The sequence below is a fragment of the Nerophis lumbriciformis genome, linkage group LG02 (assembly GCF_033978685.3).
Source record: "Nerophis lumbriciformis linkage group LG02, RoL_Nlum_v2.1, whole genome shotgun sequence".
Taxonomy (NCBI): domain Eukaryota; kingdom Metazoa; phylum Chordata; class Actinopteri; order Syngnathiformes; family Syngnathidae; genus Nerophis; species Nerophis lumbriciformis.
In genome coordinates this window covers 16,623,768-16,638,623 of record NC_084549.2, presented here as the reverse complement: position 1 = coordinate 16,638,623, position 14,856 = coordinate 16,623,768, and the positions used below count along the sequence as shown (strand labels likewise).

The 14,856-nt window shown below is 37.1% G+C and overlaps 1 protein-coding gene across 3 annotated transcripts; it reads right to left on the bottom strand.

The window, feature by feature from the left end:
* Positions 1–3,812: 3,812 nt before the first annotated feature.
* st3gal7 (ST3 beta-galactoside alpha-2,3-sialyltransferase 7) lies at positions 3,813–13,847 on the bottom strand. 3 transcript variants are annotated; one of them, XM_061947711.1, is made up of 8 exons: positions 13,706–13,847; positions 13,478–13,628; positions 11,763–11,883; positions 11,360–11,685; positions 8,584–8,770; positions 8,377–8,517; positions 8,127–8,276; positions 3,813–4,784 (listed from the first exon to the last, which is right to left on the bottom strand). In XM_061947711.1, exons 2-8 carry the CDS (start codon positions 13,615–13,617, stop codon positions 4,698–4,700), a joined length of 1,152 nt encoding a protein of 383 aa, XP_061803695.1. In that variant the 5' UTR covers positions 13,618–13,628; positions 13,706–13,847; the 3' UTR covers positions 3,813–4,697. The 3 variants fall into 3 exon arrangements, with proteins under 3 accessions (XP_061803695.1, XP_061803685.1, XP_061803676.1); XM_061947701.1 differs by having other exon boundaries at positions 13,478–13,640; positions 13,706–13,807; XM_061947692.1 differs by having other exon boundaries at positions 13,478–13,793.
* Between the last annotated feature and the right edge of the window lie 1,009 nt (positions 13,848–14,856).

Sequence of the window (14,856 nt, the reverse complement as noted above, 5' to 3'; positions counted from 1 at the left end):
GTAACTAGTTGCAGTTACTAGTTACTTTATTTCAAAAGTAACTCAGTTACTAACTCAGTTACTTACACCAAAAAGTAATGCGTTACTGTGAAAAGTAACTATTTAGTTACTTCTTTTTTTCTTCTTTTTTTTTAAGGCGCCCATTAATGCCCTTTTAGCCTTCATTTCAGTACTGTTATTGCACTGGAGAATAATACTATCTGTTGAACAACTTGACATGCATTTGCATCACTGAACTCAGAAAGCAATGTGGTCTACATACAACACACAAAGACAAAGATATGTTTCAAAGGGCCAATTTATTTCAGGCCAGAACAAATTGACAAAACTATTTTAAATAGCTGCAAGATAATGGCACTTTAACTTTAACTTGAAGTAGATAGGATCTTTGATCCAAGACACAACTTACATTTAACTGAAATGTTATTTTCTTTGTGCTCGACAAAAGAAAAGTATTGAGAATGTCTCCATGTTAAGAAACTCGACTTCTGGCCTCGCCATGATGTCTTGTTAGTTGTTATGAGAGTAGCGTATGTGTGTGTGTGTGTGTGTGTGTGTGTGTGTGTGTGTGTGTGTGTGTGTGTGTGTGTGTGTGTGTGTGTGTGTGGCCCTTTAAGATATGACAGCATGTGAGGTGAGTGACGTCAGTGAGTGACTGGGCGAGAGAGGTGAGGGAGCGGCAACAGTGAGTGCGTGCAGGTGCTCTAGCTTGGTGGATGGCTACGTGCAAGACACCAACAAAGTCACAAAGTTGCAACAAACCGCCGGCCTCGTCATTCACCCTCGAGTCCGGAGCTGTAAAGACCCACTGCCGGGTAAAGTGGAGGTTGTTAGCCCCGAAGTACATAGGCCCTGGAGGAACGTCTCCCCTGCGCTCCTCAACTACAGTCGGACAGCCCGACTCTCACCCACACAAAGCACGCTTTTTCTTTTCCTTGTGACACAGAAGCACGACACCGCAGCGCTCCAATAAAACACACTCAGATCTTCTGTTTCTAGCCGATACTACATAAAAAATAACGCATCATGTAGTAACGGTAACTGAGTTACTGAATATAAAAAATAACACGTTAGATTACTAGTTACCACCGAAAATACCAACGTTACAGTTACTTTGTAACGCGTTAGTCTCAACACTGTTGATAATTATGAATCATTTCCAGAGCTGCGTTGCTACCAAAATGTATTTGTTTTACCACAGTCTATATTGTGAAAAATATCATTGATCTCTCTCTCGCTCTCTAAACTTACTGTTTGTTTTTTAAGATTAACATTCATTTCTTTCTTTCTTTCTTTTTCTTTTCTTTCTTTCTTTAGTTTATTTCGAACATGAACACACTTACAGCAAAATACATCACTCAATTTCATATCATTTCACTATACATCATGTCCGAAAAGGAGTAGAAAGAAGCAAAGCTTATTTAATCCTACCTCTTTCCCACTTCAGAGCGTTTACAAATATATACATTCATTTACTGACTTTTTTTTATAGTAAAATGACATCCGTGAATGAGTAATACAACAGTTGTGTAATATATAATGAAGTTAGTCATTATATATTATTTATATCATTGCTAGTTTTCATCTGTAGTCCCCTGGCCATGATGTAAAAAAGGCAGTACATTTACAATTTCAAAGAAAGAGAGAGAAAAAGAAAGAAAAAAAAAGCACAAAATACATATACGATATAATAAAAAATAAAATACAACATCACAACATAACATTTATCTTAGCATCATAACAGGCTCATTTTTTTAGTGCTGGCAGCTGTAGGCGTTGATAAGCCACATTTAAAAAAGTTTTGTGAAGGCCTTGTATGTTGTGACCAGTTTAACCTCCTCGGGTACTGACTTCCACACATTTCCACTCCTTACTGACCAGGCCGACTTACTGAAAGTGCTCCTGCGCAGAGGAATATAACAGTCATCTCTGACAGAGCCTCCACTGAAACGCTCACGGCTGTTTCTTTGGCTGATGAACTCTGCCAGAGGATCTGTAGCCAATCCATGCAGTACTTTATAGCTCGCTTTTAAGTCTGCAAATGTGTGAAGACTGTCTCAGTTTAAAATACTGTATTTTTTTTGATTGACACAGTGATGATAGTGCCTAGGTTTTTTTAATCCATAACTTTAATTGCTTGTTTTGTTGTAATTTACTAAACAATACACACAATTTGTACCTACCATATTTTTCGGACCATAGGGCGCACCGGATTCTAAGGTGCACTGCCGATGAATGATCTTTTTTCATACAAAAGGCACACCGGATTATAGGGCGCATTAAAGGGGTGATATTATTATAATTTTTTTTTCTAAATGTAAAACACTTCCTTGTGGTCTACATAACATGTAATGGTAGTTATTTGGTCAAAATGTTGCATGGATTATGTTTTACTGATCATCTTCAAGCCGCTTTCTGATGCGCCGTTTTGTGGGCGGCCTTATTTACGTGGCTCACCTTCGGCAGCGTCTTCTCCCCGTCATCTTTGTTGTAGCGGTGTAGCGTGCAAGGACGGGAGTGGAAGAAGTGTCAAAAGATGGAGCTAACTGTTTTAATGACATTCAGACTTTACTTCAATCAATAACGGAGCAGCATCTCCTCATCCGTGGCTCACTAGTGCAATAACAACGCTGGAAATGTGTCCCGTGAAAAACCGTCCGACCGGAACTCTAATAAGTAAAGTTCCTTGGGTGAATAATGTAAACTCACTACACCGGTATGTTTTAGCGCTTTGATGGCGAGTTTACTGACAAATATAAGTAAGAACTTTACACTACTTTATATTAGAAATGGCAACAGCGGAGGATGAATGTCCCATAACAAGAAGGTAGTGAAAGAGAAGAAGCTTATCGACTACGGACTACAAAGGCGGACACGCGCAATTTTTCAGGATTTATGCAGATCCCAAATACAGATCAGCAGGTACCAGAAGGTAAGAAAAGTTGCTTTTGCATAATATTGCGAAACAAAACGCCAGATAATATGTCTTACCTTATATACACACCATAATAATACTTGTATATTGAAGCACAGTACAATCCATCAAGCGGTGCGGCTTCATAGCTTACCAAAGTCGTACTAAAACATTTTGATAGATTTTTGAGCGCTGTGGTAATGTTGTATATTTTCAATGGAACATATAACATTTTGGTGTTGTTTACTCGAGTCATATTGCAGTCTACACATATCTCTTATGTTTGACTGCCATCTACTGGTCACACTTATCATTTCACCATGTACCAAATAAAATAGCTTCGAGGTCTGTAAGCAAAACCAGAATTATTCCGTACGTTAGGCGCACCGGGTTATATGGCGCACTGTCGAGTTTTGAGGGGAAAAAAATGATATAGTCCGGAAAATACGGTAATAATAACCATTTTAATATTCCTAATATGTCCATGTTGCTAAATGTGAAATCTCCATATGGAAATACAGCTATTGTTCTGTGTCGTAATTTCCATGTTTCGACTTTAAGGACAGGTGCATCCACCTTTTAAATTAAACATGATTTACGACACTTATTTTCACTTAAAATGTTGCATCAGATAGACATACATTTCAAAAATAATAGCGCAAAAAATTACAATATCTGGGCACTTTTTTTTTTTTAAACTTCACACCACAATGCAACCAAACAAAAAATATATTTGCAAAAAAAAAAAAAATGTTTGAATTTATTTTTTAGATGAAGCCCCAAGTGTATGTGATAGTTTTTTTAAATAAAAAAAACAAAAACGCGTCATGATGTCAGGTTCAAACACTGATGACATCTATTAAACAGACAAGAAGCAAGGAATCATGCAGAGAGAGAGTTAAATTTTGCTCAATGAGGAGAGACGTTATTGGGCTGTACTCTAGTTACAGATCCAAACTGCGCTCTAAAATCCTGCCCATGTGCTTGCTCTATTTATTTGGGAGGTCCCTGGTTACATCACTGAGGCTGTCGCTGAGGGAAGGGGGTAATCTCAACAGCCCCAGTTAGACACAATATATGACTATTCATGAAATGCAATGTGTTGACACTCGTGATATCGCCCTGTCTCTGCTTTGTCTGCGTCACGGTACTCAATGTTCCCTTGGCAGTCAGCGGGCCGATTCAGGGTCTGAAAACACTGACACGAGACGACTCGCTTTGCACAGATAGAAAAGTACAACTTCAGCACAATTGATAATAACCATAGCAACGGCCTTTAAGCATAGGAGTCGTGTGATAACTTACACATAATTATTCTAACACATGATGCCACCTACTGTACAGAGTTGTAGCAACAAGCTACATTCACAAACAGTCCCATTATAATGTGTTTATGAGGGCTGTTGAACTGGTGACGCCGGATGTCCTAACGGTTTCTTTTATTTTGCAGTTGTAAAATGTACAGTATGACAGATTTACTCCCACACATAAAGTCGGCTGTAGATACCTTATATGGACTGATAATGTAACTTCCTGTCAAATCTATCTCAAAAGCTTGTCTAACCTTTTGTAGTCAAACTCACTAACTTCTCCAGCAGACCCCGAGGATGTTGTGTGGTAAAGGTCGGCCTCGCTGCTTCTCAGCAGCTGCACGGGCACGGTGTCAGTATGTAGGACAGCAGCATCACCACGGGCTGACGGCAAGAAGAAGAAGAAGAAGAAGAGGATGGAAAGAAGGAGGCTGCACACTGAGTTCATGTTAGTGTCAGGGCGTCCATCCCCATCACAGCGCTCCCGTGAGGTCGGTCACAGCTCCTGCAGCCACCAGCTCCCTCAGGAAGAGCTTCTCAGCGCTGACGTCATGCACCACCTGCAGGTACAACAACACTGACAGTAGAGCACTGACCTCCTCCAAGGCCAACAACTATTCAAAGTCTTTTAGAACAACCTCTTCCTGCACTCACTATTCTCTAAGAAATAGGTCAATTTGTTAAAGCCCTGGATCAGACCAAAATCAATGAGCACATGCGAAAAACTATTTAAAGTATTAAAAAATCGGTGTGGGGGGAAAAAAAAGGTGTTTCAAAAGTGAATAAAGTCTTCTCTGCACGGTGCACCAAATCTTAATGAGTTCATGGAAAACACTATTTTTAAGTCTGGCCTTCCTTGCTTAGGCTGCTGCCCCCGCGACCCGACCTCGGATAAGCGGAAGAAAATGGATGGATGGATGGACAAAAGGGTGGCTCTTTTTTTGGAATCAATTTGATGAGTTTGTGAAATATATTTAAGCGTCAACATTTTTTTTAAGTCCTGGATCTGCACCACGTTTTATTCAGTTAGTGAGAAAAACCTTGATAATAAAGCAACAACAAAAAGCGCTATATTTAGTAGATGTGTTAGACCTGTGGATCTTTGGGAACCTCACGATTCCAATTCGATTCGATTCCTGGGGGTCACGATTCGATTGAAAAAATTGATTCCCGATTCAAAATCAATACTTTTTAAAATAATATTGGGTGCCAGTTCTATGACCAACTTTATGAACTACATTCCTCCATAAAATAAATAGCTCTGTTAATTTATTTCTTACTTAAAATAATTTTATTTTATTTTATTTTTTTAATTCTACCCAAACATTTAATAAAGTCAAATACAAATACGACAACAAGAGAAATATCCAACATTCCTCTGTTTTAAAGTAGATCTGTACAGCAGGCTATATGTATATGTATATGTATATGTATATGTATATGTATATGTATATGTATGTACCACCAGCAATAATATAATAAAATTTATTTTTTGGGGAAACAGCATTTTTCACAAATTTTACTTTCCAATTTCAGCAAGAAAAAAAGCCTGGAAATATTTTTGGGGTAAAGTGACATATTTGATTGTTATGCATCATTGTTTGGTTTGAATATGTGTTATAAACATAACACATTTTGTTATAGGATGGAGACAGGGGTTTAAGAAGGTCTATGCCAAACCCATAAAGAAATGTAAATTATTAAAATGTTGGAAAATAAAAAAGATCCTGTATATGCAGCACATTTTTTCTGTTGATGGGAACCATTTTGAAATGTACAGAAAAGAGCAACAACAACAACAAAAAGTCCTGCATTGACACTAAAGGTAATTGAGTTGAGAAACATTTTAATGTATATACATAAACAATATATATATATATATATATATATATATATATATATATATATATATATATATATATATATATATATATATATATATATATACATATATATACACTGTTTATGTATGTATATTTAAATGTTTATATTTTTATATATATAAATATATATGTATATATATACAAAACCCAAAACCAGTGAAGTTGGCATGTTGTGTAAATTGTAAAAAAAAAAAACCAATACAATGATTTGCAAATCCTTTTCAACCTACATTCAATTGAATAAACTGCAAAGACAAGATACTTAACGTTAGAACTGGAAAACTTTATTTTATTGCAAATATTAGCTCATTTGTGATTCGATGCCTGCAACATAATTCAAAAAAGCTGGCACGAGTGGCAAAAAAGACTGAGAAAGTTGAGAGAATCCTCATTAAACACTTATTTGGAACATCCTACAGGTGAACACGCTAATTGGGAACAGGTGGGTGCCATGATTGGGTATAAAAGCAGCTTCCATGAAATGCTCAGTCATTCACAAACAAGGATGGGGCGAGGGTCACCACTTTGTGATCAAATGCCTAAGCAAATTGCCCAACAGTTTAAGAAGAACATTTCTCAACACGCTATTGCAAGGAATTTAGGGATTTCACCATCTAAGGTCTGTATTATAATCAAAAAGCGACATCCGTGTGTAAAGGATATCACCACATGGGCTCAGAAACACTTCATAAATCCACTGTCAGTAACTACAGTTCTTCGATATATCTTTAAATGCAAGTTAAAACTCTACTATGCAAAGCAAAAGCCTTTTATCAACAACACCCAGAAATGCTGCCAGCTTCGCTGGCTCCGAGCTCATCTAAGATGGACTGATCCAAAGTGCAAAAGTGTTCTGTGGTCTGACAAGTCCACATTTCAAATTGTTTTTGGAAACTGTGGACGGCGTGCCCTCCGGAACAAAGAGGAAAATAACCATCCGGACTGGTGCAAAGTTCAAAAGCCAGCATCTGTGATGGTATGGGGGTGTATTAGTGCATAAGGCATGGGTAACTTACACATCTGTGAAGGCACCATTAATGCTGAAAGGTACATACAGGTTTTGGAGCAACATATGTTGCCATCCAAGCAACGTTATCATGGACGCCCCTGCTTATTTCAGCAAAACAATGCCAAGCCACGTGTTACAACAGCGTGGCTTCATAGTAAAAGAGTGCGGGTACTAGACTGGCCTGCCTGTAGTCCAGACCTGTCTCCCATTGAAAATGTGTGGCGCAATATGAAGCCTAAAATACAACAACTGTTGAACAACTTAAGCTGTACATCAAGCAAGAATGGGAAATAATTCCACCTGATAAGCTTCAAAAATTGGTCTCGCCAGCTCCCAAACCTTTACTGAGTGTAGTTAAAAGGAAAGGCCATGTAACACAGTGGTAAAAATGCCCCTGTGCCAACTTTTTTGCAATGTGTTGCTGCTAATAAATTCTAAGTTAATGATTATTTGCAAAACAAAATTTTGTTTCTCTGTTCGAACATTATATATGTTGTCTTTGCAGTCTATTCAATTGAATATAAGTTGAAAAGGATTTGCAAATCATTGTATTCTCTTTTTATTTACGAATTACACAACGTGCCAACTTCACTGGTTTTGTATATGTATATACGTGTGTGTGTGTGTGTGTGTGTGTGTGTGTGTGTGTGTGTGTGTGTGTGTGTGTGTGTGTGTGTGTGTGTGTGTGTTTGCCTGCCCACTATACTCCCAGTGCCACCCACACTTGTTTAAAACATGTAGATAATGGATTTCTTAATATAAAGCACTTTGTTTCTTTAGAGAAAAAGTGCTATATCAATGTTATTCACTTCACTTTGAACTGGACTCGGGGGCAGGTATGCACCACATTTTATTAAAACCAAAAACAATTGTAGCGTCCCACCAAAATGTATTGACTTGATTAGGAAAAAGGTTCATCAGTTTTTGCATAATCCTGCTCAATAACCGTGATTTTTGAAAACAAACAAACATCTCCTTGGTGGAGGTAATGCTCATATATGTGGACTGACCTGAGCCTTCATGGCAGCCATTGGTATGGTCTCGTAGTAGTGGAGCGGAGCGTTGGGATGCTGCATGTCGTAGCCAAAGCCTGCCAGGCTGACGTGGTCACACAGCTGCAGAGCCATCACCACAGCACCAGCACCCAGTGTGGGCACCATCTAGTCAACACAACACAACCACCTACACTTTCTTGGATAATGGTAAGGAAATGCATCGATTTGCAGGTTAAATAGTCCCACTTGGGTGAAACATACACACCTTTCCTTGTTTCGCAGAGTATCTCTGCAGGACTTCCGCAGTCTTGCGAATGATCTCTGGGTGGAGGATCCGGAAGTTCTCTGGTCTCAAGGGAATGTGGTCCACCACCTCCTTCCAGAACCACAGCTTGGACCACAAGCTCTGTGAGACCCGGGAGGTAAGATGCTCGTCGTGTGTAATGGTTTTTCATTTCAAGCTGCAACGCACCAGAGGTTGTTTAGTGATGATAGAAGTAAGCCAGTCCAGGTCCAGACTCTTAAAGACCGCCAGAGCAACAATGTCCGTCTTGTTGTAGTCGTCGGCAGAGCTGGGCGCTCCCTCTGGGTACGTCACGCGGATGGTGGTGTGAGAACCGGCGTCTCTCTCATAGCCCAGCACTGGAGCGTTGTTCATCCTGGGGATATCAGCACGTAAACATCAGCACTGAACCTCTGGTCGAAACGTGACCTTTGACCCCAGATATGTCCAGTATCTTTCCATCAGTCGAGAGCTTGCTCTCATGAAGATACAGTACGTGTTTGCCATGAGAATTAAGGTTCTAAATAGAGATGTCCGATAATATCGGCCGATAAATGCTTTAAAATGTAATATCAGAAATTATCGGTATCGTTTTTTTAATATTTATTTTTATTTTATTTTATTTTTTTATTAAATCAACATAAAAAACACCAGATACACTTACAATTAGTGCACCAACCCAAAAAACTCCCCCATTCACACTCATTCACACAAAAGGGTTGTTTCTTTCTGTTATTAATATTCTGGTTCCTACATTATATATCAATATATATCAATACAGTCTGCAGGGATACAGCCCGTAAGCACACATGATTGTGCGTGCTGCTGGTCCACTAATAGTACTAACCTTTAACAGTTAATTTTACTCATTTTCATTAATTACTAGATTAAATGTAACTGTTTTCATATTGTTTTACTTTCTTTTTTATTCAAGAAAATATTTTTAATTTATTTTATTTTATTTCTTTTTTTTTTTTTTTTAAAGGACCTTACCTTCACCACCTGGTTGTCCAAATTAGGCATAATAATGTGTTAATTCCACGACTGTATATATCGGTATCGGTAATTAAGGGTTTTGTCAATATCGGAATATCGGATATTGGCAAAAAAGCCATTATCGGACATCCCTAGTTCTAAAGTTGGAAATCGGTGTGCAAGGAGGAAAAAAAAATCCAGCAGGATCCACAGGGAAATTAATGATGTTAATCAGAATGAAGAAAAAACAAACTAAATATAATTCTGGATTTGCAAGGAAATTGATGAGAACATTTTTGGGAAAAAAAACTCTTATAGGAAAAAGTGAAACTAGCATGAATAAATATATGTTTCTAGTTAATATGTTGAATTAAATCATCATTCACATTAAGTTGTTTTTGTTTTATTTTTGTAAATGTTATTTTTATAATTAAACATTTTTATGAAAAATATTTCATTTAAATACCATTATTTTACTTTTATATAATTTATTTCATTGCTCAATTTATTATTGTAATTTTTTTATTTCATTATTAGCTTATTTGTAATATTTGAATTTTCCTCATAGAATGAATTATTTGTACAATATAATACAAATTACCAATACAATACTAGGTTCATAAAAATGTGCAGTTAATAAAACTATTAATAATATTGTGTTTATTTATCAATGTATTATTTATTTGTATACAATCCTCCCTTGTTAATCGCTCTTTTATTATTATTATTTTTGTCATAAAAAAATACAATCATGTGACTGTATCCCTTGCAGACTGTATTGATATATATTGATATATAATGTAGGAACCAGAATATTAATAACAGAAAGAAACAACCCTTTTGTGTGAATGAGTGTAAATGGGGGAGGAAGTTTTTTTGGGTTGGTGCACTAATTGTAAGTGTTTCTTGTGTTTTTTATGTTGATTAAATAAAAAAATAAAACAAAATAAAAATTTAAATTTTATTTTTATTTTTTTAATTTCTTGTGCGGCCCGGTACCAATCGATCCACGGACTGGTACCGGGCCGCGGCCCGGTGGTTGGGGACAACTGCCTTATAGGCTTAATGAACTATAAAATACATTGGTAATTTCTCTCTCTCTCTCTCTCTCTCTCTCTCTCTCTCTCTCTCTCTCTCTCTCTCTCTCTCTCTCTCTCTCTCTCTCTCTCTCTATATATATATATATATATTGTGTGTGTATATACATATATACATGTATATGTGTGTGTGTGTGTGTGTATAAATGTTTGTGTGTATATATGTGTGTGTGTGTGTGTGTATATATATATATATATATATATATATATATATATATATATAAATATATGTGTCTGTGTGTGTATATATATATACATGTGTGTGTGTGTGTGTGTGTGTGTGTGTGTATATATATATATATATATATATATGTGTGTATATATATTTATACATGTATGTGTGTGTGTATACATGTATACATGTGTGTATGTATACATATATGTGTGTATATGTATATATATGATACATATATGTGTATACGTGTGTTTATATTAATGTGTGTATATGTATATATACACATGCTGTATATATATGCGTATATATGTATATGTATGTATTTATATGTGTGTATATGTATATGTATGTATATGTCTGATATATACATGTGTATATGTGTGTATATATGTATATATACACATACTGTATTTTTATGCATGTATATGTACATATGTGTGTATATATATATATTTGTGTATATATATGTGTGTATATGTACATACGCGTGTATATATATATGTATATATATATATATATATATATATATATATATATATATATATATATATATGTATGTATATATATATGTATGTATATAATTAATTTAATGATAAAAATATAAAATTCTCATGATTTCAGATTTCAATATTTCCAAAATTCCTCCGATTATGTATTTTCCTGCCCTTTTGCAAGTCTATTGAGAACACCTGTGGGAAATATCAGCTACATTACACACCTGATGACAACATCGTGTTGATCGATGTGAGATCCAAGATGGCTCCCAAGCAGGACGCCTCCACTGCCCACAACCACACAGCGCCTGCAGCGCCCCCCACTCCTCCTCAGCGACGGTGGTAGGTCCGGCTGAGGCAGAGCGGCCAGAGCCTGAGCCAGATGCTCTTTGCTCCCTCGTAGCCCGAGAGGAGGAGGCATGTCCCAGCCAGCGTCTCGCAGCACAAACACTGGAACGTCCATCAGGCCCGAGCAGCGGGGCAGAGACTTCAGGCGCTCCACACACCAGTGGGGCCGACACAACTGGAAGGCCGAGCGGTTCAACAAGTCCTGAAGACCAAGACAAACAGAGGAGAGAGCGGAATAGAAATGTGGGAATGTAACGCTTGTTAAAGGTGTGCACGTACCAGGTGTTTGGGATCCTGCTCATCAATGACAGAGTGTTTCTGCAGGGGGAAATATGCTGGAAGAAGAATAGCAGAGTAGCATCCCACTAGAAGAACCACACTGACGCTAAGGTTCTCGCTTCTGTGAGACAAGAGCACATCGTTAGCTTCATGGCGTACAGTCAATCTTAGTGCTGTCAAATGCGCCCTGAAGAAAGCGAAGGAAAATGCGGGCCCAAAGCAGCCAATTCATTTTTACATTAGCATCATAACTTATATTGACTAACAGCAACAGAGTAGAATAGAGTTTTATTTGTCATTATTACAGTGAACAGGTTCAAAGAACAACAACATTGGAGCAGATCCCCTAAGGCAGTGGTTCTCAACCTTTTTTCAGTGATTTTTTTTTAAATTGAAGTACCCCCTAATCAGAGCAAAGCATTGTGGTTGAAAAAAAGAGATAAAGAAGTAAAATACAGCACTATGTCATCAGTTTCTGATTTATTAAATTGTATAACAGTGCAAAATATTGCTCATTTGTAGTGGTCTTTCTTGAACTATTTGGAAAAAAAGATATAAAAATAACTAAAAACTTGTTGAAAAATAAACAAGTGATTCAATTATAAATAAAGATTTTTACACATAGAAGTAATAATCAACTTAAAGTGCCCTCTTTGGGGATTGTAATAGAGATCCATCTGGATTCATGAACTTAATTCTAAACATTTCTTCACAAAAAAAGAAATCTTTAGCATCAATATTTATGGAACATGTCCACAAAAAATCTAGCTGTCAACACTGAATATTGCATTGTTGCATTGTAATGAATGGAATAGCCTACTTGATTTGATGTTCAGTTTATGAACTTCCATTCATATTTTGTTGAAGTATTATTCAATAAATATATTTATAAAGGATTTGTGAATTGTTGCTATTTTTAGAATATAAAAAAAAAAAATCTCACGTACCCCTTGGCATACTTTCAAGTACCCCCAGGGGTACTTGAAGGTATAAAAGAGCGATTAACAAGGGAGGATTATATACAAATAAATAATACATTGATTAATAAACACAATATTATTTATAGTTTTATTAACTGCACATTTTTATGAACCTAGTATTGTATTGGTAATTTGTATTATATTGTACAAATAATTCATTCTATGAGGAAAATTCAAATATTACAAATAAGCTAATAATAAAATAAAATAAAATTACAATAATAAATTGAGCAATGAAATAAATTATATAAAAGTAAAATAATGGTATTGAAGTGAAATATTTTTCATAAAAATGTTTAATTATAAAAATAACATTTACAAAAATAAAACAAAAACAACTTAATGTGAATGATGATTTAATTCAACATATTAACAGTACTTGAGTAGTTTTTTCACAACATACTTTTTACTTTTACTCAAGTAAATATTTGGGCGACTACTCCTTACTTTTACTTGAGTAATAAATGTCTAAAGTAACAGTACTCTTACTTGAGTACAATTTCTGGCTACTCTACCCACCTTTGGCCCTAACCACCACCCATCAGGAGCAAGGGTGAAGTGTCTTGCTCAAGGACACAACGGACGTAACAAAGTTGGTAGAAGGTGGGGATGGAACCAAGAACCCTGAACCGTTCAGGGTTAACCCTAAACCCACCCTCGCCTGGGGCCTCAAATGATCTGAGAGTGATATTATGCAAGAGTTAATGCTGTGTTTATTTTTTTTTAATTTCTTACCTGCTGAGGAAAAAGGGCTTATATTGCACTTGTGTGGCCTCTGGTTTGTGTGTCGTTGCAGCAGCTTCTGCAGCCTCCGGCAGCAACGGAGAGCGGCCGTGTGTGTCTTCTTCTACACTCAGGCGAGTCAGGATCACCATGGTAACCTCACCTCAAACACACGCTGATTAGAAGTGGTCGTCATCTTTTAATTCCTTGACTGCCAAGTTTAAATATAGAGTGAAATACCTGCTATAGTCCGTCACGTAATGTTGCATGATGGAAAAAGAACGGCAGCAATGTCCAGTGTGGCTAAAATGGCTGCTGCTGTCAGATTACCTCACCCGACTCTTCCTTGCACGGCTTACACATTAACTAGTCCAGGCCTGGACATTGTCAGTGAGCACAGCAATGGAAATGTTTTCTAGACAAATGACTATTAACTTTATTGTGTGTCATGTAAAATGATACCTGCATGCTTTTGAATGGAACACTCCCTCATGACGCAGAGCCCGCCAGAAGGTGAGGTTTGTTTAGCACTTTGCAAATGTATTCTTCCCTTGAGCACACCTGCACTATTTATAATACACTCCCTTCCTCGCGTGTCAGCCATAGAAACACTGACATTGGCATACACTGTAAGTTTAGGTTAAAGTACCAATAATTGTCACACACACACGAGGTGTGGCGAAATTATTCTCTGCATTTGACCCATCACCCTTGATCACCCCGCTGGGAGGTGAGGGGGAGCAGTGAGCAGCACCGGTGGCCGTGCCCGGGAATCATTTTTGGTGATTTAACCCCCAATTCCAACCCTTGGTGCTGAGTGCCAAGCAGGGAGGTAATGGGTCCCATTTTTATAGTCTTTGGTATGACTTAGACTTAGACTTAGACAAACTTTAATGATCCACAAGGGAAATTGCTCCACACAGTAGCTCAGTTACAATGATGGAAAGTGTAAGGATGGAAAGGACAATGCAGGTATAAATAGACTAAATATAGCGATATAAAATATAGCATATATACGAATATATACATAATATGTGTACAGTATATTATATATACAGATATATTATATTATGTCTATAACATATATACAATATATAACAATAACCATGTACAATATTACAGTATATGTGACAGCAGCGGCATAAAATAGAGAGTAGATCCAGCAGGAAATAGAAAATAGACATTAAAAACAAAGAGAAGTAGCTGACATAGAAGGTGTCAGGTAATAGGCAGATATCATCTATTGCTGTATGGCAAGTGATTATACCATACTTGCCAACCTTGAGACCTCTGATTTCGGGAGGTGGGGGGCGTGGTCGGGCGGGTGCGTGGTTGGGGCGGGGGCGTGGTTAAGAGGGGAGTAGTATATTTACAGCTCGAATTCACCAAGT

Coding starts and splice junctions, on each gene's coding strand:
- st3gal7 (XM_061947711.1), bottom strand. CDS start 13,617: ATGGTGATCCTGACTCGCCTGAGTGTAGAAGAAGACACACACGGCCGC. Junction 8,771..11,359: donor CAACACGATGTTGTCATCAG/GTGTGTAATGTA, acceptor TGATATCCCCAG/GATGAACAACGCTCCAGTGC. Junction 4,785..8,126: donor TGGCTGCCATGAAGGCTCAG/GTCAGTCCACAT, acceptor TTGTACCTGCAG/GTGGTGCATGACGTCAGCGC.